The sequence below is a fragment of the Stegodyphus dumicola genome, chromosome 3 (genome assembly GCF_044657685.1).
Source record: "Stegodyphus dumicola isolate Sdum_Otavi_A_Nest chromosome 3, ASM4465768v1".
NCBI classification, from domain to species: Eukaryota; Metazoa; Arthropoda; class Arachnida; order Araneae; family Eresidae; genus Stegodyphus; species Stegodyphus dumicola.
Window position 1 is genome coordinate 199,535,482 of NC_140770.1, and position 26,689 is coordinate 199,562,170.

The 26,689-nt window shown below is 34.0% G+C and overlaps 1 protein-coding gene across 1 annotated transcript in view; it reads right to left on the reverse strand.

The window, feature by feature from the left end:
* Positions 1–26,689, reverse strand: part of LOC118193437 (uncharacterized) — a 421,049-nt gene that overhangs the window by 334,160 nt on the left and 60,200 nt on the right. The window contains exons 5-6 of the mRNA XM_085812477.1: positions 16,341–16,396; positions 5,861–6,034 (exon numbers count right to left, since the gene is read on the reverse strand). Of these exons, the coding sequence (XP_085668603.1) occupies positions 5,861–6,034; positions 16,341–16,396 (230 nt within the window). The remainder of the gene's footprint in view (positions 1–5,860; positions 6,035–16,340; positions 16,397–26,689) is intronic.

Below are 26,689 nucleotides of genomic sequence, written 5' to 3' on the forward strand. Positions count from 1 at the left end.
TTCAGGCTTAACTTCGTTACCATGCGATAGAAGCAAAACATAATTTCGCAGAACATGTCTTTAGTCGCCATTCTCAGATACCTCGTAAGTAGTATAATTAATGTAGCGGACGCTAGCTAAGCTTTGTTATGATAGGCATGAATTTAAAGGTTTTCAGATATTGCAAACGAAAATGAAATTTTCCAATTAATGGAATTTATGAAGAAACGTGGAGACGTGATAATAAATGAAGACAATATAATAGGAGTTTTTTATTACGATGGCAGTGTCCCAATCATCAGTCAACTAACCTGCATCAAAATCTATAATACAGTTCTAAATCCAGAATATATCGTTACCGACGGAGACGTTTCTGACAACGACAAAATTTCGATTGGCAGTTTATTGAGAATTCTCGACACGGCAATTACAGGACTTGAAGAATGAAACTGAACAAGAAATTATGCTTGTCTATAGAATTAAATAGAAAATAATAACAAAATAAATAAATAAATAAGAAATTTAAAAAAGCAACTTAAAACAACTTATATTGAAAGAAATGTTTAATAAAGAAAGTAAATAAATAATAAGCTGGTTTCCTCCCCCCTTAAATTTTGATTCCTTTAAGGTGCTTTATGCTTCATTATGCTTTAAGGTGTATAAATGCTTCATTAATTTGTTATTTTAATTTTATAATTTCTACGTGTCATCTTATTAGATTTAACTATTGATTTAATATCTGGAAAAATCTCAAATCCGGGAACGTCGAAGTTCCGACGTGCCCAGATTTCGGACTTCTTCCTCTGCAGGAATAAAAATGACGAAGGGGAAACATGTGTTCAAGCGATAACAATAAAAGAAGATTTTCAGCCCTGAGGATTAAAAGAAGGTTCGAAGCTCAAGCAAAGGCAGACGAAGAAGGCCCTGCAACTTTACTCGATTTACTCCGATTCTTTGTTGCTATAGCATGTTTAAGATCGTTTTCTTCGATAACCAACCCTAGTTAAAAATTCAGTCACAATTTTGATTTAATTTCTATGAAAATCACCTATGGAACTTATAAGGAATTATCTTCCCCCTTTCTGCATTGCCTTCGCGGTGTAATTGTTGCACACTTGGCGCGTATTCGAGAGGTCCAAGTTCGAGTCGCGGCGAGGGCATTGTTCATTTTTCGCATTTCTACTTCAAAATAACCTAATGACTCTACAGTGGCGCCCGAACTAAAAGGTGCTGGATGATGATTCTTCACCACCAGGATATGGCGACTGGATCCTCTAATTCCCAGTCGCCCTTTAGGTATTTTCTCCCTCCTTTCTGCATGCCTTTGTGGTGTAACGGTAGGACACACGGTGCGTATTCGAGAGGTCCATGTTCAAGTCCCTACGAAGGCATTGCTCATTTTTCACGTCTCCAACACCAAAATAACCTAATGGATCTACAAACTGAATTTCCATACTGCTTTTCTCATTCACAAGAACTTGTTTAGAACTTCTTAATGCTTTTAGAATTCTAATATCTTAGTTTTGTACATTTCATTAATATTTCCCACGACACATGGCGGTACGTCCGTGTTCGCTTTACTTTTGCTCTTGAAGAAGAAGGACCTATGTGTGATCGTCTTTGAAATCGATAGTTTTAATCAACATCTACGCCAAAATAAGGTTACTACTTTGACTAATTTCAAGTTATTTAAACGAAATGCATGAGTTCAACAGCTTTGTAAACATGTTTAATTACTTGACAAAAAAAAGATTCTTATTATATATCGCTCGATTTTTGCAGCTGGTTGACAAGATCAAATTGTGGACTTTCCGTTCCTTAATACTTACATTCGTTTAGAACAAAACCTATGTGCAGTATCCTCTATAAATTATTATTATAATTAAGAATTATAACTAAAGCGTCTACATGTAAGTTTTAGCGTAATTAAAAGTAATTGAACTATCCTGACTGTTTAACAAGGCATTTGAATGAAGCGTGCCCAAGGCTGAGAAACTAAATTAAAAGAAAGATACAGCCGACATACTTGTAATACTTCATTGCAAGCGCATAATGCATTCCATATGCACGTTTTGACTTACCGCTGAAATGCGGTAAATTAAATATAGACTCATACTTGCTTTGAAAATTTATAAGGGCGAGGAAAAAAGACCCTCTCACCCCATACGGATCCGTGAATAAGGTTGTTAAAAAAGAAAATTGCAAAAAAAGTGTCGACGCAGCGAAAGCGGCTCGCTTTGATGAACTCTGCCAGAATTGCTGTCGTTACGCACCGGAACACCAACATTTAGAGAAATTTGCTTAGCAGGGTGGCTCGGGTGTTTGTCAAGAGACGTTTCTCGTTATGAGAGGTGACAGCTTTAAGAGATATGTTTCTGCGCCTTCCCGCTCTTGTTTGCTCAAAAGTACACCTGTTGGTATTTTTAATCGTTTGCTTCCGAAAAGACGTTCGCGGTTTCTCTGAACTAGTTTAAAGTGCTTTTACCGCATATGAGACAAAGAGATACTAAATTTGATTGAATCACTTTATCTTGAAGTCAATCAGAGACTTGACGCTGGAGATCATTCCGGAGTTGTTTAAAAGACCAAAACCAAAATAACAAGAAATGTGGGCTGTTTCGAAAAAAGGCTATGTCGTAAAAAGCTTACACAAGCAAAATCTAATCTTTTAATAGATTCAGCTTTAATGCAAAGAATTCTGAATATTTCCCGCACATATATTTGAAAAGATATTCTATTTTAAATAATATAAAGCGATCAAAAACTATTATATTACTATCAGTGTCTGCACACTTCTTGCTCAAACCAACCAAATGAAAGGGGGGAGAGCAGATTATACTACCTATTTTTTATCAAGTATGTGAGATAGAATATGTTGTTACTTCATTTCAAAATGCTGAATGATTAAATATCGAGACCTTTGTGTTCTTTAGTGTACATAAGAACAAATGAACTTACTTCGTTCCGATGCTAAACATGCTATTTCCAGAAAACTACAAAAAAAAAGTAAATATATAAATAAATAAATAAAACTTTTAGTTTTGCGTCCCGTTATAAAGCAAGTTGATTGATTTATTAATTGTGGGCTATTGTTTGCTGACGTCACAGCAAGATTAGGAGTCTAAAGTGTTATGTACCAGCATGAAACCCAATACATCAATTCCTGTCCAACTGTGAATGGATCAGCAGCACATGATAGATATCTGCTTTGAAAAGAAAACCGGAAAGTCAACTTTACGAATGGGGAAATCTCAGTGCAGCCAGTCCATGCACTAGCAACTGAACCGAGGGTAAACTAATAAGATTTTATCGACTAGACCTTTGATGCACTGGTAGCATGGCAGTGGGTGACTGCAAGACAGTAGTTGTACTAGGGCATTTTGAGTTATTTACTCATCAGTATGCATTTATTGACATGCTATAGAAATCTGAAGGTGAGTATAAGAAATGTTAGAATTGTGAAAAGTTTTGTGTACGGTCAAGTAAGTAGTCCTAAACACGAAATACTAAGTACTGTGTCTACAACAAGAATTAGCATAAGTTTGCAGTAGAAGTTTCGAAGGTTAATAGAACCTCCTTCTTCAGCTGCCGAAGTGAAAAGACGAAGGGAAAGCATGTGCTCACGAGATAACAACAGACAAATGGAAAAAAAAAAAAAAAAAAGTGCGAGAAGAAATTATTCCGTAATTATTTTCACTTTTAGTCACCAGTAGCTTTGGTTATTTCCTTAGCTGGAACTTTTGCGAATTTTTGTCTATTCTTATCACGTGAACATATATTGTTGGAATGGGAAATACAGGCAGTCTTACTATGAAACATTTGCTCAACTGGATATTCAAGAATTTGAATGCATGCCAGTAAGTAATAAATACTTTTTTTTTTTTTTTTCTTTTTAAAGTGCAAGTGCTTACTAAAAATATAAACAAGATTCTTACAGAAGCAAAAATAATTGGATTTAATAGAAAATTTTAAATGTATGTAAAAACTGTTTTCATTTCAGTAACCATTTTTTCTTTGTTAAATAATCAAATATTCCACAATTGTCTTATAACAAAAAAACAATTTATCTGTTCGTTACAAGCAACACTTTTTGAGATCGAAATCTCCTTCTTATCTTAATTAAAGGGAAATTTCATATCTATAGATATGGAATTTCCCTTTAATTCTTGAATATCAAGCTGTCACTATATTTCCCAAGTAAAAGAAATACGCCAGAGACATCGTTACAGACAACCATATACTCTGAGAAAAACCATACCTCAGACGAACATTTATTAAGTATTACAATAAACGAAAAGATACGTAAAGAACATGTCATCTTTCCTGGCACATATTCTCTTTGATATAGCAAATACAAGTACCGTTCAGGAAAAGGACAAAGCCTACGGTGGATAAAAGGCGTGCCAAGATCGCCTATGTTAAGTTGCTTTCACACTGGCTTTTATTTTCCTGAATATGTTTCTCACGGTAGACTGAATTTCGTTAAGCGGTGAGGGCCATAGGGCCCCAAACAAAGAAGAGGCGTGGTCATCTGCGCATTCTGTGAACAAATGAATCTGCAAAGAGGTTGTCACATGTGACAAGTGCTCATGGTTTATTCCTCGCCGTTCATTCATTGTCCGAGTCTCATGAAAAGCTTGTCAGTTTATTGTGTGTTTAGCGAAATGATAAACTCGTTAATTTTGCAGTGCCAACTACCTTCAGCAAGAATACGTAAGAGATTAAAAAAATGAGAGACTTAATAATTATGCTATTCGAGAGTATTAATTGCAACACAAAAGTCTGTTATTTTGATATACCTTTAAAATTCTTTTATCTTCTCACTACCAATCAATCAGTTAATTCAAATCATAAAAAATATGGAATACTGGCATTTTCAATTCAATCAAATAACTCCCGCCACTTAATTAGTAGATAACAAATAGCTAAGAAATTACAGTCGTCAGTAGTCCTCAAAGAACGGCATATTTATTCGCAGCAAAATCGATGTAGACCTCGCTATTTATTGCCAAACTAGTTTTTACTTGGAAAGCAGCCTTATTTTAATTTTTAAGTGTTCATTTTAACCCTTTCGCCGTCCTCTCCTGTCCGCGAAAATTTCTCCGCAGCGGCCCTTTGTTTTTCGCAGCGTGTAATGTTGTTTTCTCTGTACATACATAACTTCCGTAGTGGATGAATGTAAATGAATATTAAGTAAAATTATAAGGAAATAAAGCATAATGGAAAAGTAATAATATCTCTGCTTATTTCTAACAGCAGAATTAATTTGATAACATCTGATCCAGGCGGTCCACTCCTCCCATTTTGTTGTTGTAATCTTTTACAATTATTGGTATTTTTACAGTTCTTTTCCGTGTTTCAACATCAATCATAGAGTTATTATGGACTGCACTCATCAAACGTATATCCTTCTTGTCTTTCCAATTCAGAACCTCATTTTTTCTCTTTTTCTGCTGAGTACACGTTGAAGATCTCTCACTGTCTCGTATCTTATGTAAAATGGCGCGAATATTCATAAAACCCGGGGGGGGGGAAATTCAATTAGAAATAGAATGCCTGATTAGTACTGCCCTCTAGGATGTATTAAAACAAACAAAAATAAAAACTCAAACAAGTAAACATTTAGAAAGCGTTTTAAACGTTTAAAAGTTTTAAAAATGTAGAAGAACGCTTGAAGAGCGTTACGGCCGCCCTGCAGAAGTTTCACTCGAACGCGCTAGACGCGTTACGGACGACGAAGAGGTCAAGTGGAAGAGAGCGGGATATTATCACATCAAAATTATTAGGTCAAGTGGAAATTACCAAGAATTAAGTAAAGTAGCAGAAAATTGCAATATGCGGTGTTTCTTTTGCAGCAAGAAAAAACAAAACAAAAACTTACCTTCCGCTAGGTACTTGACATTTAATTGATGCTCGTGCTGTGGTTTGGCACATTTGTGACGAGGCGAAACTTTTTCTCTGTCTTTTTTAGGGCCTAGGCTGCGAAAAAGACGGCATAGAGGGCCCTTTTTTTTGTTTTGCTCCGTCGTTGGCTCTGCATTAGAATTATTCGAATCTGAAACATGAGAGGTAATTTAATGGAAAACTTTAAAAACTGAAATAAACAAAACAAGTGTAGGAAAATAATGTTTAAAAAATATATATACAAACACTTATCTAAATTCTGTACACGATTGCTGCTAATTCGTCATTGTGTATGCATAAAACGTTGTTCTTTCGACGAGTTGCTTAAAATTGCTGATGCCAAACATGTAAGCAATTTTTCCTCGAAAGAAAAATCAATATTTTCTTAAATCACTTATCATTGTTGAAACGCCTGTTTTTTCTCAAAGCGGGATAGTACATAATAACAAGTTATGCCTTCAGTTAATACAAAGGCTGTTCGCACATTTTTTAGACGATTTTCATTGTATTTACAAAAATAGTTTACCTAAAAGTTTTGCGTTTTAAATGTTCCAAGATGGTCCCGAAATTCATCTATTGTGACAACATTTTCCTAGTTTTTCATAGAGAATTATGCAGCGCGTTCTGCTTTCGGCGATATATCGTGGAGAAAGACGACGCACATTACCTTTTTTTTTTTTTTTTTTTCGCCTTTTAACCCTTTGTGGCACAGTGTGTCCGGCCTGGACACACCTAAAAATTTCCATCTGTACACACAGAAAAATTGAATGAAAAAGGATTTATAGGTTACTATAGGTTACTCTGAACCTTCTTTATTTATAGTAGATGGCAGCTCAATACAAACCAGTCCATATATTTTAGCCATGTTTAGTTTTTCGAGACCCTCATTTTTCAAAGAAATCTTCCAGATTTCAGAGCGGCCGAGCACAAGTCATTGAACACTGGTAGTTCGGTTCGGGATTCGAATCCCGGTGAACGGATTAGCTGCAAAGGCACTTCTGTAGTATATCCCATGTATAACATGCATACGAGACAATTTTCCTTAGAAAGTCCTCCCTTTCCCTAGACAGAAAGCCCTCGAGTACTTTGCCATAGTCGAATAAACCAAATTAAACCGAAATAAAGGCTAGATAACGAGTTTTGTGGATACGGTGTACATAATATACATTCACATTAACGTAGCGCATAATGACTTAACACTGGTTTAGCATTTCTACAGAAACACATCATAATCACTGAAGTTTAAGGCTTAACCGTATTGTGTTATTTCCATCGAAAATTCGAATTCTTATATATATTTTTTTAATATTACTTGATATCGATTTCCTTTTAATTAATGCAAAAGTTAATAACTTTGCGCTGAAAGAAGATGAAACGATAATATCAAGTGCATTAATTACAAACTGGTGAGAAATAATCTTTTTTAAAAAACGAAAAAGATTCAAAATATTTATGGCGTAAGCTTTAAGTACTTCCACTAATAAAAAATATCAGCTACACTGGAAGTGCATTAAGAAATCAGCTATAAGTGAGTTCCCTCGTTGAAAATTTTTGTTGATAAATAAGCATCAGCTACATTCTTATATTTGCCTATCAGTTTCTCAAAATATGCATTTCTGAAAAACATATAAAAAACATTTAAATTAGCCATATTTCCTTAAGCAAAATTTGAGCTAAACAGAAAACATTTATTTTGAAACGATTTAGTAGCTTTTGCAAAAGGGTGTTTACTCTGAAAAGGTTTATTTTAAGAGAAATTAACTTTCAAAATTTTTTGAAAAAGATGTGAATGTATCTTCTAATTTAAAAATACACTAATGAAGTTGTTGTTAAAATTATGCGCACAGTTAAATAACGATATGTAAATTATATCGATATTTGGCGGCACAACGCAGTTTGGTAGTTTTCCAGGATTTTAAAATGCTAATATCCGAGTTCCCAGATGATAGATTCTAGGAATGAGAATATAAAATAGGCAACGAATAGATATACATGCAAAAACTTAATTTATTAGTCCAAAGGGGCAATTTGCCCAGAAGGACTATTAATTTCGTTTTAGCATTTAGCGTTGATTCACTACAAGCGTTGTTTCACGTTTCAAACTGTTGCCACCAAATATTATCGCCTTGTATTATATTTGAAGAAATTAAATAATGAAGAATCTGCATAAATATATGCATGTTTCTCACATTGTGATAAAACAACGGTACCTAGAGCTATCCAATTTTGAATGTCGTAATCCTACTTTGAATATGGGCATCTGGAAGCTAAAATTTGAAATTTGGAATTTGTTTTATAATCGGTTTCATATTTTGTAAAACTTTAACGAATTTTTGATTAATAAACTCACGGATTTCAAAGCGAGCCATGGCAACGTTGTACAGAAAAAAACATTTTTATCTCCAGCGCGAGAGACTGTGTATCGGAAATTCTAAAGATATGTTCGTTTTAAAATTATTTTGCGATATTTCTCTTGAACAGAGTTTTATGGTTTAAGTGCGAAGAACATGATATTTAATAAATAAATGTAACACACAAAATATTTTTTAAAAAAAAAGTCCCTTTGGGCGTTATTTAAAATCTGAAAGGTTTGATGTATTTGAATATGCCAAAGCCACAAGGTTCGGTTTTGGTTTGGTTTATTGAGATTACGGCAAAGCACACTAGGGCTATCTGCCTAAGTGGAGAGGTGCCTTCGTGGAGGACATTCTAAGGGAAACTGGCTCGTATACACTTTACACATGGGGAAAACCACGAAAACACCCATGCAGCCAGCCGTTTGCGTGATTCGAACCTCGGACAGAACTACCAGTGTTCAGCGACTCGGCCGCTGGTGGGCCCCAAAGCCACAAGGATTATCTGCCGAAGAGGAGGGATGCCTTTGTGGAGGACTTTCTGAGGTGAACCAGGTTCGTATTTACGTTACACGTAAGTGAATCATGCAACGAGCCCATTCGCTTGGGATCGAACCCAATCAGTTTTAATCCATGCCTTGTCAACTACATAACATTTCGCGGGCTAGACCCATCTGCGAACCCCCCCCCCCCCGATATTAGGAACGGGGCGGGCATACCATCCAAAAAGCCACCTTGGAGATGGTTCTTACACTCCTACTGACTTTCGGAGACCACATCCCCCGAAAACATCAGTATTTTTAATTATCTCCAGACTCGGCGCTGAACTGATCAACTAAGATATCCGTTTCAGCGATCAGACACCACGATGGGGTGGGCTGATAGTCAGGAGCTCTGACTGGTTGTTAATGATGCTACCTACCAGTACTACGTGGACAGCCCCTCCCTCCAGGCTTTACACACAGAATACCGAGGACAGCGGAGACTGGACTTTCACTGGCCCAGGTGCTATTCGGCTACTGATACCCCACTTACGGGGACCTACGCCGCCGGACTCACGAAAGGTCGGGATAAAACCCTTCCCCATAGATCGTCGGAAACCGCCAGGCTCATGAATTTTATACCCCGTGGCCGAGACTACCTAGGTACAGATCCTAGCCAGTAACTGTACAGAGCGCTGCGTTGAACCCCAGGGGGAGTTCGAACCAGTATGGTGTTTGGTGTATTTGATTATGGCAAAGAACTCGAGTACTATCTGCCTAAGGGGAATGGATGCCCTCGGGGAGGACTTTCTGAGGGGAAATGACTCGTTTACACGTTACACATGGAGAAAAACAAGAAAATGCCCACGCAGCCAGCCCTTTCGCGGAATTCGAACCTCGGACCGAACTACCAGTGTTCAGCGCTCCGCCGCTGGTTGTCCTACCAGTATGAATGCGATCTCAATGGTGAAATGGATAATGTCAATAATTATTCGCCTGCATTTGCCTCTAGAACTGACTGATATTAAAAAAAATTGATTGATGTGTATTAGGATGAATTCAGGTAAACTTACCACCTTTTTCAATTATTTAACACCTAGTATCATGTTTATGATCGAATTACTTGTCAGCCCTTTTTTAACTCGTAATTTAGTTGACCCCCTTTCCAAACTTAAGTAATAAAAAATTTTGCAAAAAATTCTTCGTTATACACAGAAATATACGGCACATGGTGTTTTTAAGAAAACCTATAAAAATCCTTATTAAGTGTTTTTCCTCGTGCATAATGTGAACACGAGAAAGTTTCTCTAATAAAGGCCTCTGCGAAAGCATCCTTCTCTTAGCAGATAGTCTTCGCGTATTTAAATCAATTAAAAAAAAAAAAAAAAATCTGAAATGTTTCAGATTTTAAATTACGTCCAAAGGGGCGTTTTTTAACATTTTGTGTGTTACCTTTCTTTATTAAATATCATGTTCCTCGCTCTTTAAATCATAAGATCCAGTGCAACAGCAATATCGCAAAATAGTTTTAAAACGAGCATATCTTTAGAATTTCCGATACAGAGACTCACGCGCTGGAGATAAAAATGTTTTTTCTGCACAACGTTGCCATTGCTCGCTTTGAAATCCTTGAGTTTGTTAATCAAAAATTCGTCAAAGTTTTAAAAAATAGGAAATCGATCATAAAACAAATTTCAAATTTCAAATTTGGTCTTCCACATGCTCATATTCGTTGGAGGATTACGTTATTCAAAATTCGATGACTCTATGTACCGTTGTTTTATCACAATACTAGAAATATACATACATTTATGCAGATTTTTCATTATTTAATTTCTTCAAATATAATGCAGGACTCTAACATTTTGTGGCAACAGTTTGAAAAGTGAACCGATATTTATGAGTCCGACGCAAAATGCCAAAACGAAACTAATAGTTCTTCGGGATTCAAATCCCTTTGGACTAAAAAAAAAAAAAAAAAAAAAAAATCTGAAATGTTTCAGATTTTAAATTACGTCCAAAGGGGCGTTTTTTTAACTTTTTGAGTGTTACCTTTATTTATTAAATATCATGTTCTTTGCACTTAAACCATAAAATTCAGTTCAAGAGCAATATCGCAAAATAATGTTAAATTAAGCATATCTTTAGAATTTCCGATATACACAGTCTCGCGAGCTGGAGATAAAAGTATTTTTTTTCTATATAACGTTGCCATTTCTCGCTTTTAAAGCATTGAGTTTGTAAATCAAAAATTCGTTAAAGTGTTACAAAATATAAAATCTATAATAAAACAAATTCCAAATTTGGGATTTCAGATGCCCATATTCGCAGTAGGATTTCGTCATTCAAAATTCGATGGCTCTATGTACCATTGTTTTATCACAATGCTAGAAATAGACAATCATTTATGCAGATTTTTCATTATTTAATTTCTTCAAATATAATGCAGGACTCTAACATTTTGTGGCAACAGTTTGAAAAGTGAACCGACGTTTATGAGTCCGACGCAAAATCGCAAAACGAAAACAATAGTCCTTCAGGAACAAAGCCCCTTTGGACTAAAAAAAAAATCAGTTTTCACAAAAATTTAGCACACAAATAAATAAAATAAAACAAAAATCTGAAAGATTTCAGATTTTATATTACGCCCAAAGAGACCTTTTTTTTTTTTTAACGTTTTGTGTGTTACCTTTATTTATTAAATATCATATTCCTCGCACTTAAACCATAAAATTCAATTCAGCAGCAATATCACAAAATATTTTAAGACAGCATATCTTTAGAATACACAGGCTCGCGCAATGGAGATATTTTTTTTCCTTACAGTGTTGCCATTGCTCGCTTTGAAACCGTTGAGTTTGTTAATTAAAGATTAGTTAAAGTTTTACAAAATATGAAATAGATAATAAAACAAATTCAAAATTCGGCTTCCATGTGGCCGTGTTTGGGTGAAGGACTACGTTATTCAAAATTTGATAACTCTAGGTAGTGTCGTTTTTTTGGCAGTGCGAGACACATACTTATATTCAAGCAGATTCTTTATTATTCAATTTCTTTAAATATAACACAGGGTGACAATATTTGATGGCAACAATTTAAAGAACAATACGCCGTTTACAGTGAACCATCGCAAAATGCCGTTTGGAGACTAATAGTCCTTCTGGGAGCCTTTGGGCTAAAAAACTAAATTAAATAAATTTTTAAAAAGTAAAATTATTTTCTATAATTTTACGTCACAGCTGTTATTTACAGATTTGAAGCTACGGTAATCAGTAATTACGTTTAAAATATTTTAAAATGTTTAAAACATAATAATTCAAGTCACTCGAATAATAAAAAATAATCGAAACATATTTAATTTTTAATAGCATGAAAAAAAGTTCACGTTCAAGGATGTGGAATTTTAGATGAAAACGATCCCCAATCTGATAGCCTAACTTCCACAAACAGGCACAAAAGGAACTCACTACAAAATCCTTAAAAATAAATCCGAAATCATAGTTTTTCTATGCGTTAGATATACAAGAAACCCACAGAAATTTCGTTCCAACTTCGATGTAATCGAGAAACTCGGAAATTTTGTTGCTGGAGTAGAGGAAAATAAAATAAAAACAGCCCAGCGAGAATTCTATTTTTTACACATTTTTATTTCTTTGATAAATCTTTCCGCTCTATCCAGCGGGATATATTTTCCAACACACTTATTTGCTACAGAAGTGAGAGTGAGGCAGGCAACAGTTGGAAACGATTTGAGCGATGAAATATATCTAAAAAAAATTATTTATTATTATTTATTTCTTTTTTCACTTTTGTTTTCATTCTTTTCCGAACCAGTTCCAATTTAAAATCTTTTCTTCCGCTCTGTTTTCGGTAGAATGGGTTGTAAGAGATCGGTATGCTAGGAATTTTGCTGGGTGGGGGACAAAAAATGTAGAGATGAGGCACAGGGGGTGAGCTACTTCCTGTCTATCTCTCACACTTTTTCAGGGTGTAAAAGTTTGAATTTCTGGTGGTGGCATGCTCTGTAATACCTGCAATCCTGACAGAAAAGGAAATAGGTTTGAAGCAAACACGCGAAAAACATTTTTACACGATTGCCCTTAAAATATTTCTGTATTCGAATTCATTCGAATGGGTGCATGTGGAGAAAACGCTAAAGAATCAAACTTGGTTTTCTGTTATCAAGGAACTTCCTAGAACACAAGATTTGCATCATATGGACCTCTGAAGAAATACTGCCTACTGGTATTTAACGATGAGGTGGAAGTTGCTTATATTTCTCCTAAACATTTGCTATGTCTCAAATATAAATTTAACAGCGATGTCATTCCTTCCATATACTAAAATTTCTGTTAAATCCTTAGATTATTTTGTACTTGACCAAAGTAAAAATTCTTCAACTATCAGAACACTATTATTCATCATCACAGATTAAAACATCTGATATGAACACCACAAGACTTCTTTGAACGGCCTATTAAATTATGCACATTTTTTTCCTGCATATCATTTAAACTTATTTCCTAGAATTCCACTAGAGATATATTTCTCATTCAATCAATTCAGATTTCACTTCGAAGCAGGGCAAAAATACATAATAACTCGTCAAATCTTCATTAAATATTGTAAAATACAGAAAAACAGAAAACAGTTAAAAAAAATTTTACAATTAAAATTAAAGTTTCTATGCAAAAACAAGAAATTAGGCCAGCGGATAGGAAGACAGATTTTTTGGTGCATAAAACTGAAAGTTTACTTTTGGTTTTACTCGGCAAGAAAACACTGACGTTGGTGCAGAAACTGACTTAGTTCACTATTCTACTAAGCGTTTCAAATGCAAACAAATGGCGGCTTCGTTAGGCTTAACAGCACTTTAACATCTTTTAAATTGTTAATAATTCTAAAACTATTGCATGCAGATTAACTAAAGGCATAAAAAATTTAACCGGAACATAATAACAACATAACTAATCACTTTTGAAGCAAAAATATGCATAGTTTACAAACATATAAGAATAAATAACTGAACTCACCGAGCCTGGTAGCAGAGTGGGTGTATATATATGCGTTCGATGCGGTCGATTGCAACCAAAAACGGAGGTGTACAACTACATGTTATAGCAGTCTCATATACAAAATTTCAATTTTCTAAGACTATTCATTTTTGAGTTATGCGAGATACATACATACGTACGTACAAATGTTACAAAAAAGTCTCTTCTGAATCCATTTTAAATTCATTTTACAATGCGTTTTGGAAAAAAGTGTTCTTTATTATGTCCGTACATACAAATGTCACTCAAAAATTTCGTTCAAATGGATTCGAGAGTGGTCAAAATGGATATTTTCGTTGAAATACGATAAATTTTCGTGATTACAATACTTCTTTTACTTCGCAGAAGGAAGTAAACACTGCATTAGGTATTTATCCCCTATTATATTCAATACTCGGAAACGAAGGAACTGATACGTTGGTTGAAAAAAGGAAAATAAACTAATCTTAATACAACCATTTGCATATTCTTCACATCTTTAATATGAGGGATATTTACTTTAGAATTATTTTTTGTATTAAAAAATTGGGACTTATGCTGGGAAATTGACCTTACCAATCTGTACGGTCGCTCGAGTTCTGTTATTACAGCAAAATCCTAAAGCTTGGCTACAAGCAGATCTTACTATGGATACAAGATTTTGCATACAAAATCTTAAGAACAGTCCCAGGGAAATCAAGGATGTAAAATAACTGCCTTTCCTGGATAAGCATTTTGTTAGAGAGAAATTTTTATTGCAAGCCTCACGTGCAGATGATCCAGTACAAAAAAAGGCACAGATACATATTGCAAAATTAAGCCTTTTCTTGATTAAAAAGTGTATACCTTTCCACTTGGCGTTAATTTATGATGTAATATTATCACAGCAAGTTTTTTTTTTTCTCTACCATCTCACACTGCTTTCTAAACAGCTCGTTTTTCAAAACAACATTTTGTCTTGGATCTTGAATTTCTGAGAAACTAATTCAGGAAATTTATTTAAAAAATTTATTTAATTTAATTTAACTGTAATAGTAGGCCTCTCTTTATTTCAATGAATTTTTTAGATGTAAAATAGAAATTTGCATATAAAAATAGTATTGCGATTTTTTTTTAAATTAAGATTTTTATTATTTTAATTTTTTAAATTTTTTTAACTATTTGAAATTGTAATGGTAATCACTTTCACGTGTTATACTGTAATCTAAAATTTTCAGACTATATTTTTCTTTTCGTTTTTATAAAATTTCGAGATTAAACAACATGTTAATTAAAGTAGCCAGCATTACTATATAATAAATTTAACAATTAAAGTATCTGACTTGTTTTAGACGACCTGATAATTTCACGGTAAATTTAACTACGTAAATGCAATCTAAGCTAGAATAATTACAATGTTTAAAAAGAATAAATGTAGGTTGGGAACAAATAACCACTCATAAAGACGTACAGGTAAATGAAAAAATAACATAAATTAATGTTAAGTGTTTTATAATGCTATAACTGGTAGTAAGTGAAAACTACTCTTTACTGAGCTGGCTGACATTACAGATAACAGCTTATCCGCACTGATAAGGCTATTAATATTTGATTGGGGATTAGTACAATAGTCGTCAATCCCCATGATGTGCCAGATTCCTTCCCCCCAGTGTGTGCAAGGGATGATAATCATATGTTATATGATATACGTCGTGGGGAAGCGATTTATGATGGCTATAAATTAAACCGTTGTACATAATACTAGCATATACCAAAGCATTGTTCTTCATTATATGTTACGATTTTCTAATAAACAAGTGATTTGCGCAAGCAGTACGAAAGAAACTAGCTAAATTAAAGTCGCATATTTCGCATACATGCAGCATATTTTATCGTCTTTAGTACCCAAAGTAGCTTTTACCAATCAGCTCCTTTGTTTTATCTTTTGTTTGTTGTTTCATCTCAGATTCGCTTTTATCTACGATCGTTCGAAGCTGTTATATTTCGACTTCTGATCGACTTCCTCAGCATTCTGCACTGTCTGACTTGGTTTAGAAACTCATCGTTTACACCCAAGATTAAGTTACGCTATTTGTAAATACATAAAATTATTTTCCCGAGGCAACGGATGCCTTCGTGGAGGACTTTCTGAGAGAAACTACCTCGTATTCACGTTACGCATTTACATTCAAGAAAAGATAGAAAATATTTCTTACATTACATCAAAGTGAGTATTTTAGCAATATTTTCAATAAAATTAAGTCATGGAAATTATAACCAATTTTGAAATTATTTTGCCTTTGATCGGATTAACAGTATTTAGGCTTAAAAATTAAGATAAAATGCATAGTAATAAATATTGAATGATTTGATAAAAAATAGTGGGAATTCCATAAAACATAGTAAAGATTTATATCATTCAGCTGAATTCTTAATACTGACAAGTTTCAAAATATTATGAAGAAAATGCTTATTAATAATATAATTAATGTTAAATACACAAAGCCTGTGAAAGCATTTAAATATATGCAAGAGATCAAAGAATTTGTATATAACTTATTAAACTTAAATACATTTTTAATTAGGTGATAACAAAAATGAGCACTCACCTACAGCAGGGAACGGGCAAGGCTCGTAAAAATACCTAGACCGTGGGCTCAGACATCTGAAACGAAATAAAACAGACATAAGAAGAAAAAGGCTAAAAGTGTTCTTAAATAGAAATAATACACATTCCGGTAAAAAGGCCAAGAACAAACTGCACAGTATACAGGTTATTATCATAACAAATAACTTGTCAAACAAATTGATAACTGTACATGGGCATGCAGACTTTTCAAATATAATAATGGCATTAAACAATGTTAGTCGTCTTTTGCCTACAGTTATTTACATACCAGGGAGGATTTTTCTAGCCATCTGTCGGTACTTACATATTATCACAACTACCTTAGTAGAAATCGCCAAAGCTTCAGAATACACCAAACTCTGGTAACCATGCGCATAACAGTTATTCAGGCAACCATGTGCATGGTAAATATTCAGTTTCCAGGTCGCCATTTTTCATATGCGTAGGTTTTTTTTTTTTTTTTTTTTTTTTTTAAATTCTAAGTTCCAACGACTTTACAGAAAAATTGTGATTATTTTTTGTCTTAAATTCGATTATAAAATTTGTGCTTGTAAGACTCTCTTATAAGAGAAGAAAGAGAGGTGAAATTTCTACAGGTTAGGTTATTTAATTACGGCAAAACCTCGAGGGCTATCTGCCTAAGGGGAGGGATGCCTTCGTGGAGGACTTTCTAAGAGAAACTGGTTCGTAAACACGTGACACATGGGGAAAACCACGAAAACACCCACGCAGCCAGCCCGTTCGCGGGATTCGAACCTCGGACCGAACTACCAGTGTTCAGCGACCGTTCGGCCGCTGTTGGGCGAAATTTTTGCAGGAATGCGCTATTTTGTTGCAGAATTGCTAAAGAAAAAGTGCTTCAAATTCTTTCTCAAACCAATTGCTACGAAATCACAACAAAAACAAAAACATGTCTTCAACTAGATTCACCTATTGCTTTTTGGAATTAATATATAGTTGAAGCCTGTTTCTAACTAGGTTTATTGCTTGCGTTTTGGAATTAATATACAGTTGAAGTCCGTCTGTGATTAGGTTTATTGATTGCCTTTTGGAATTAATACATAGTTGAAGCCCGTCTATAACTATATTTATTGATTGCCTTTTGGAATTAATATATTTTTGAAGCCCCTCTGTAACTAGGTTTATTGATTGTCCTTTTGAAATAAACATATGGTTGAAACTAGAATATGAACGAAATAATACGTATGTTTGTAATATATAATTTTTTGCAATAAAAGTAATTGTTGTTTTTCTTTCATAAATTTTGCCAAGGTTGTTGCGACAATACGCAAGTAACCACTTGTCTAACACAATCACATGCTTTAAAGAGAATGCCGGATCATTATCATATTTATTGGAAAAAAATACAGACAAGTCAGTATTATGTAGTAAGCGATTTACTTCTACAGATTTGCTTTTATTAAATCCTAGTTTAGTGAGTTCCTGCTCCTGAATTTCTGCTATCTGTTAGGTAGCAGGTAAAAGATATAATGAAAAGATATCCTAACATACCTACAACGCCTTAGACAGACAGATGTATTTTCGCTATGGAAACAGAAAGGAAGAAGAGGTATTTTTAGGCAGGACAATGACAAGGGAAACAGATTTAAAGTTCGCTAGTTTTCAAGAAAGTGATTCACGCAAATCGTTATCTAAATGTTAACTTTCATCACTGCTGTGAAAGAGTTTCTGAAAATCATGATTTCCCGAGATGAAGAAACAGAGAATTTAGAGAAGGAAAGTAAATCTTCAAAATTCTTTCTTAGCAAATATTATTGCGTTCGTACGGGTTCGTAATAGATTGAATGCACAAGTGTGATGAAAAATGAACAAAATTTATTTTTATCAAAAGATATGAAACAAAATGCTGAAATTTTTCCTCACAGATATTCGTACAATATCACAATATCAAACAGTAGTTATATTTGAAACTATTAAGACGTTAAACAGAACACAATTTAAAATGCAGAGAAAGCTAATCCGATTTCAGCAGCGAACAAACAACAACAACTTACTAAAACAACTAATAAACAACTGAATCGAGATGTTTTGCTCCGGCTTTTATAAGCTTTTTAATCATTCACGAGAACATTCTGGTATTTTCTCGAGGTTTCTGGAAAGTAAAAGAATATAGTTACGAGATATCTATTTATTAAATGTTAAATGCGCATGCTCCTGTAGTTTTACATTTTTTTGGCGTAGCTTTCTCTTAAAACTCGTCGTGCGCTGCATTGCACGGGGAAATGAAACAATTTTAATTACAATTCTACTAAAAATAGCTAAATAAATACATAAACCGTAACAGTATTATAATGAAAGATTTATTATTAGAATAGTTATGTAATAAAATATAAAGATCCGTTTTGATGAAAAAGAAGTATGAAATGAAGGTGGAATTATTTGGCAAAATATTTTATTGCATCTTCAAAAACGTCTAACATTTCAAACCTGCCTTACATACATCTTCCATTAACTTACTGAACACAGGCATATATGTACATAATGATTTAGAAGTTGCTGACATGGATATGCTTAAAGAAGAAGTTGCAGTCGTTATAGTTCTTCGTTCTCGGTGATAATAGAATGACGCAGTAAGCGGAACTGTTCGTCAAGAGCACTTTACCTTTTTAAGACGTATCGGTAAGAAAACCAGCGATAGCAGTCTACCTAGCAAGCTAATATTCCATAGAGATTTTTCTCTGGGCCTAACGACAACAGAATGCTCCATCAATTGAGTACAAATGCTGATAGTCTTATAACAGGCGGTACAGTAACTCAGCTGGTGTTAGTAAGAGAAACAGATAGTGAATGCGATGTCTCCAAGAAGAAATTTCGGTTCAGAATGATTTAATTTGAATTTCGAATTTGTCCCATTGGCTACCATTAAATTCGGTTTGCAGATCTGGAATCTTATTTGCTGAAGAAGAATAAATAAGAATCATATGAAATGAATTAACTTCGAAACGATGAAGTTTAAAGCGGTTAATTATAAGCCGCTAATACTTTTAGGACAGAAAGGGAATATACTCAAATTAAAATAGAGACTTAGGAACTATTACAAATTAAAGCAGAATTTTGTTTTGCATGCTTTTTATCTTGCACGCATACGTGTGAGTGCCGCGTGTATATAAGAACTTCGAAACATTTCGAAAAATATTTCTTTCTTCCCCACATAAATTTTTAGATGTACGGGTAAGTGTTTCCTTATTCTTAATTTTCTTTACTTGTCAACTAAAAGCGTTCGACATAATGAAGCAGGGTAAGATATTTATATAAAATTATACCTTATTTTGCAAAAGTTAATGAAAATTTTGGGGGGATGCTAAACATTTTATTCGAAATTTAATAATGGAAATTAACTCACAAACCACCCTCAGAAGTAACTGGATGAGGGGATGCGATATTAAAAGTTCGGAAATGGATACTATGGATCTTTGCTGCAAACTTTCCAATTCCAAACACGCAATCCATTTCGAAATTTCACCGAAACCTGGGGAATGATGGTCTTCCCTCTCCTCCTGTAGAGGCGGGAATTTCCTCCAACCGAAAACGATAACGCAGCTCGGGGATCCGGGCTGTTCGACGCGAGGGAATACGGATATGATTTAACTGGAAACTCGGAAGTGCCCGACAACGTAACCCCCCCTCCGGAAGTCTGGTGACGTTCTTCCCCGCCACCTATCCCAAACATCGGATATTAATTTCACGGTGTGGTGCGACCATGTTTAGATGATCACCCTGCCTGACTCAATATCAGAAAACTGAGGGAGAGACAGAAAGACGAAACAAACAAAGGTTTTCTTCAACAGAATGACCCACCGGCTGTTTTCTATTATTTTAAAGAAACCTAACGGCATCTTTAACGTTATCAGTCATTCCAATTACGTAAATATATAGCCGGAGCAGTACGGAAGGCCGTCAGAAAAGAAGAATAAAAATTAATAATTAAGATAATAATTAATAATTAAAACAATTAAATAGTTAAAATTAGGTTTAAATAAAATATAAAGATATACATAACTTAAACATAATAAAAAATATATATATAAACTTAATAAAATATTAAATTAATGATAAATAGTTAACTTATTTGGGCTAAAAGTGGAATTACACTCAAAATCTAAAGCATAGCTCCGACTGAATCTGACTATTTCCAAAATATCAACATTTTTGTTAAACATATTTCCAATCTTATGTGATATTAATTTTCAGATGAATAATAATATTGTTTGAACTTTATGGAAATCAGAGAAGCAGAGTTCAAAATTATTTGTCAGCGCATTTAGGTTTTCCGAGTATTTCTCTGTTTCAGTTGCCTTGTGGTTATTAATATCGCTTGATAAATTCTGAAAACGGGTGAATTTTTTTTCCTTTCATCTGATTTATCCACAATTTTTTACTTAATCTGAAAAGCAGTTACAGTCACAGTCAATTGAAAAAGGGTTTTTTCTTTCCCTGAAGATCTTCATTCAGTTTGTTCAGTTTAGAGGCTATATTCATGAGAAAATACAGATCGGATAACCAATTATTATCGTCCAATTCTTTAAACTGCTTCACTGGTGAAAGAAGTTCTACAAATTGTTGAAGCACTTTTTCCCTGCTGAGCCATCTAACATCGGAATGAAGCAATAAGATTCCATGTTCGCTATAAAGTTCATCAGTCAGCAATCAATTGTTTTATAACGGCTTGCAAGATATCTCTTATGACTATAAAAATGCTTACTATATTTTAACAATTAAGAAATATAAAAGAATGGTTATTTTTAAAATATTTTTTGTTCATAGTACCTAATCGGGCTGGCGAGCACAAGTTAGGGCACCGCTGGTATAAAGTATTATTTCAAGGGATGATAAAAACATAGGCCCTTTTTATTCTTCAGCACACAAACAAAAACAGTTAAAATGTCATTAATGAGAATAGATAAAATGCTAGACACAATATGAAAGTATGGAAAGAAATTTTTTTGAAATGTGTAACTATGAAAACAAAGATAGGACGTTGCAACGCTTTTGATTACGTTCTCCTGCCGATATAATTATAGCTACTAAGCAGAATGCGACAGGGAAAAATATATCTCAGGAATCCTAGGGTCGATTTGTAAGGTGAGAATAAACGTAAGGTTCTGTAAAAGCGACATTTTTTGCTCTCCGTATTTGGTTATATCGTTCCAAGAAGTCTGCAACTGATCTACTCCGTAAAAAGTCATTAGCGTTGTATCTGCACTACCAGGGTATTTTATACTAGCATTAACGTTGTAACGTTGTAAATGCACTACTTCTAGTACTTACAGGAACAAACCTTTACCCGCTATTATAAATTCATCGCATTTCCTGGAGAATAAGCCTTCGATCGTCATCGTCATCTTTCGAAATGGTCTCAGATACAAAGAGCTTTCGACACTAAATCTTAAGAGCCTTAGGCATTTCGCATTTTTAAGTTGTTAAAGGCAAACCTATGTGTTTACCGACGAAAGGAGGTGTGAAAATTCAAACAAGACCTAGTTCAGAGTTTTTATGGTCGTATCCCATCGCTTAAAACTAAATTCAGATTTCTTAGTAATTTATTTCATTAGTGAGCACATATTTCAGAGAGCACTTTGGTCACATGAGCACAGTAAAAGCTTTGAGCTTGCTATCGTTAAAGTTCACATAAATAAGCACCTTGACATTTAGACTGTTATCATGTCAAGGTGTTTACTTATGCGAACTTCAAAGATAGCAAGCTCAAAGCTTTTACTGTGTTCATGTGACCAAAGTGCTCTCTTCGGGATGTGAGATTCTAAGCCTTCGAGATGTGAAGGGGGACCTTTTCTTTCTTTAAAAGATCTCAACTTCCGTCCAATGGTTTGCTTCCAGGAAAAAGCAGGCATGGATTCAGATTTAACAATCAATTTTTAAGGCTTAACTTATTTTATAAAATAAAATTGTCGAGATCAAAATTTTCTGAGGATATTGTGGTTCAGTTACATACATACAAAAGTGCCAGAACCCTCTTATTTACGGTTTCAGCACAATATAAGCTCTGAAAGCAGTATTATAATGGTATAAGTTTTTATGGTACCTTTTCTGAAAGAATTCCAATCATATAAACAGTTATATTATTGTTTAACTTTAAGCGAAAGTTTCTTGGTATTAAAATTTATGAAATTAATAAATTTTGAATGTTTTTCAAAATGAAGGTGTAGTTGAGACTAACAGAATTAATAGTGAATATTTTCTAGAAAGTATTTAATAAGAGTAAATAATATTCCAAAATACCGTTTCAAATTTAAAGTAAGCTTTTATAATATCAAAAGGAAAGTTTTCTAAATAATATTTAAGTAATGACAAATAAACAAAGATGGTAGATTTCCAAGATTTTAATACTTTTTTAATACGAATTTTCACTGTAGTGCAGATTTTCATTTCAGCTTACGAATAGTAAGAAATTGTAACGAAATACACATTTCCAGAACGCTAGTTTATATTTTGAAATTTTTGAAAAATAAACTTAATTGGTAATTGTTTAAACTGGCATATTCAAAAATTCGTAACACTAAATACACTCGCGAAGAAGGGGAGAATTATGAAGATAGGTACACAGCCAAGCATTGTGTGCCAGGTGAGCCCACATCCTTGTTGTCGGACTATACTCTGTTACTTTAAAGCATTGACCTAAGGGTTGTAGTGATCTTCCCGTCGTCATCGCCAAATAAAAGCGACTAGGAAATTTTGGCAAATTTGAGGACTCAGCAATCTGCCGTGGCAATCGTTACCAGGGTTACGAAGCAAGCCAAAAGGGTGGGAATTACCTTGAAATACCTGTTCTAAAGTAACAGATTGTAATAGTCAGCTTCCGTTGACTACTATACCGTTCACAGCAGCTATTTAATCGAAAAGTGTTTAGGTGATTTATTTATTCTTTCACAGTTATGTAATCTAGCGATTAATGTCATAAATAGCTAAATTTCTGTATATGGGATAGATGAAAGTGGTTGCTTTCATCTATCCCATATACAGAATTAATACTTTTTATGAAGAATAAATAAAAAATTGCGTTGCTCAGTAATTAATGAAATTCTATGTTCATCATTTCATATACTAAGAATTTAAGCAAAATTGTTCTATGGATGTTACTACTTACTTCGAAGGTGACTAGGTGTAATATTTTTTGGCATTTTGCATTAACAGGACCTCACTTAGCACCAAATGTAAACGTTAGCGCGATATCTAACTATACGGCAGCAAATCTAAAGATGCAAAGAGCTTCATAAAAAGAGTAATAATTTTATATATAATGAATATAATATATATTCAGTTTAATATGTGCGATGCCAAGGCTGGGCGCGGTGCAGAATTTCTGCAATTCTTTGATATTTTAAGCAGAAACAAATCGCTATATGCATGAGGAGAACGAAACTGTTGTTCTCCCCATATACAAAGAGATCTACTTTCGTTCAAATAAAATTTGAGAGATTCACAAATTAGTTATCGCACACAGCTTCGTTGTTGTGGACATTAAACATCATATATTAGCAATGCACAGCTCTTTAGTGGCGCGATACACCTAAGCAAACATATTTGGCGCTTTGGCACATATTTGGCGACTGGTGTCCCGTTAACAAAAAGTACCTACTTTTCATATTTAATTCCATGAATTTTTTTTTAGCGTAGGAATATATATGCATGTTGTTAGGCATCGTGCACAGTTACCAACCTTGAAATCATAAAAACCTGGAGAAACCGGAAAGATTTCACGCATGTGCGGCGATCTTTTTCAAAGGAACTCCAAACTGACTTTATAATGCATGGTTCAGGTAACTGAACTATTTGTAATTCAATTCTGATGTAAAATATATTAGTACTTAATTGGATATTATTCCATGACTAATTTAATTTTGTTACACTTTTATATTGAGAAAACTCCGAGTGGTGAAGGAAGGCTTTTGTTTACCAAAGTGCTTTTAAATGGGATGAAAATAGAATTAATAATTAACGTACATAGCATCTGTGTGGATAAACATAGCAATGTACCCTATATTGAAGTAAACAAACTTAAATACAAACATTAAATGACTAGACATTGCTTAAATCTTCATATAAAAATCTACAAAAGTCTACAGTAGGTTAAGACAACTCGGAATTAAATGAAATTTAATGAGAAACATTTAATAAAATCAATAAAATATAATTAAGAAATACAATTCAGATGCAATAAAATTTGATACGAAAAATTATTCTGAAAACCAGAGGCAAGTGAATGGAATTTGCCTAATTTAATTTTCAATCATTGCCGGGAAAAATTTTCCTAAGCTGAAAATTAAAAACTGAGACATTCGGGGATCTGATGAAAAACCGGGAATCTTCCGGTAAAAAGGGTTAGCTGTCAGCTACGGATTGTGTATATATAAAATCTTTAAAACATTTAGAAACAGTACTTAAATAACAGTACAAAATAATTGCCAACCCACTTCTTATAATATCTAGAAATAGGAAGCTTTGCCAGTCACAAGCCATAATCTTCTATTTCAAACTTAATTTTTTTGTTTACGGATCATATGTGTGTAAAATTAAATACTTTTATTTTCTGAAGGCAGTTAAAATTTTTGAGCCCATATTTGGGGGTGAGGTTCAAACATTAATTTTTCCCTTTTAATACGAAACATTTACACTTCTTATTAATAAGAAACATTTACATGTACATGCGTGCAAATTAATGATATGAAAGACTAGATTTCTTCAATTTAAGCTTGACAAAAAATATAATGTAAATATGTTGCTTGAGCCAAAGCATTTAAGAAGCGCTGTATAATTAATATTAACTGTCACGATAATACCGCCCGGTGGCGATGTGACTAGCGCGTCGCGCAGCTGTACCACAGGTTCGGGGTTCGATCCCTAGGCTGGGCAAGGTTGACTCAGTCCTTTCATCCCTTGAGTGGGTTAATAAAATGAGTACCACGTTCAGTTCGGTGCTAAGCATCGGTGGTGCCCTGGGCCATATGCCATGGGCAAGTGGTCAAGCCCGAGACAAGCTTGACCACTTGCCCAGGGCGTATGGTGATGCACTCCGGGGCTCAAGGTCAAGAAAGCAGATTTAGGGGCACTAGGGCAGAAGCGCCGGTGGTTTTTTTTTTTTTTTTTTTTAAAGTTTGTTACTTATTATATTATCTATTACTGATAAAATATCTAATAATTGAAACACTTCAGTATTCCGCTCCAAAATAATAAAATCGCTTTGTAGAATTTGTGACATATGAGCAGACATATAAAACGAATTTTCAATAAAAAAATAAAAAGAAACTGTTAAAATGAATCTTCTTGAAATCACTAACTTGCCGTCGTTAACAACACATTCCTATAATTTATTTATTCAATAAAAACTTCTTGAAGACTCGCGAATTGGCGTGCATTTCCTATTTTAATCAGCATAGGATTTTAATTAACGAAATGAATGAAAATTTAAGTGTTAAAAAGAAACTCGTGCTGGTTTTACAGTATCTGGACGTTCGAACTGTCATTTACTTTTTAACATTAATTGCATTATTTCATATACCTAAAACTGTAATTTTAATTGTAAAGAAACTATATGCAGGTAACTGTACCGTTTATCTGCATCTCAATTAGTAGTCTCGCTCGTGCTCGCATACATGTTTTGAAGATGACTAGTGATTTAATTATAGTTAAGTGAATTACTTTTCTACCAGTCTAACGAACATGTGCTATGACTTAGTACACTATTGCGTTGTATCCGATATAGCTCATAAGTGAAATATCGAGCACGCTTTATCCATTATAAACATCCACGTGCATCCAGACGATATATTCTCAATTTATTAATTAAGTATGTGGTTGCTTGCTGAGTTCTTTTTACAATAATTTAAAAGGCAAAAAGCAAGAATAAATTTTTTTCATATATGACATCTTTATTATTCCTTGTAGCCCTCACTAACTCTATACTCATTTCATGCATGACAACACTTAGAAACTAAACTGAAACTAAAGGTGAAGTGAAAGTAGTAGTTATTATCTAGTAGAAGTAGTTGTAGTTATTATGACCAATAATAAGTGTTGCCTACATCACTCCCCTACCAGTAACAAAGTGGTGTCTTCCTGTTTGCGCGGTTGTTCCTGATTGCGCGAAATCATCAATCTTCATTACCCCCCTTCCAAAGGGCATAATGGGGGGCCGACTGGGCGTTGGCCTCTTCCGAAATGTAGGAAAGCAAAAATTTTTTAGATTTAAAAAAAGAATTTTTAAAAGAAATAATCGAAAAATATTTACAAAGTCTTAGTCTTTGTATATCTTTGAATAAATGAAGTACTGTTTTTAAAAAGGAAGAGATGTTC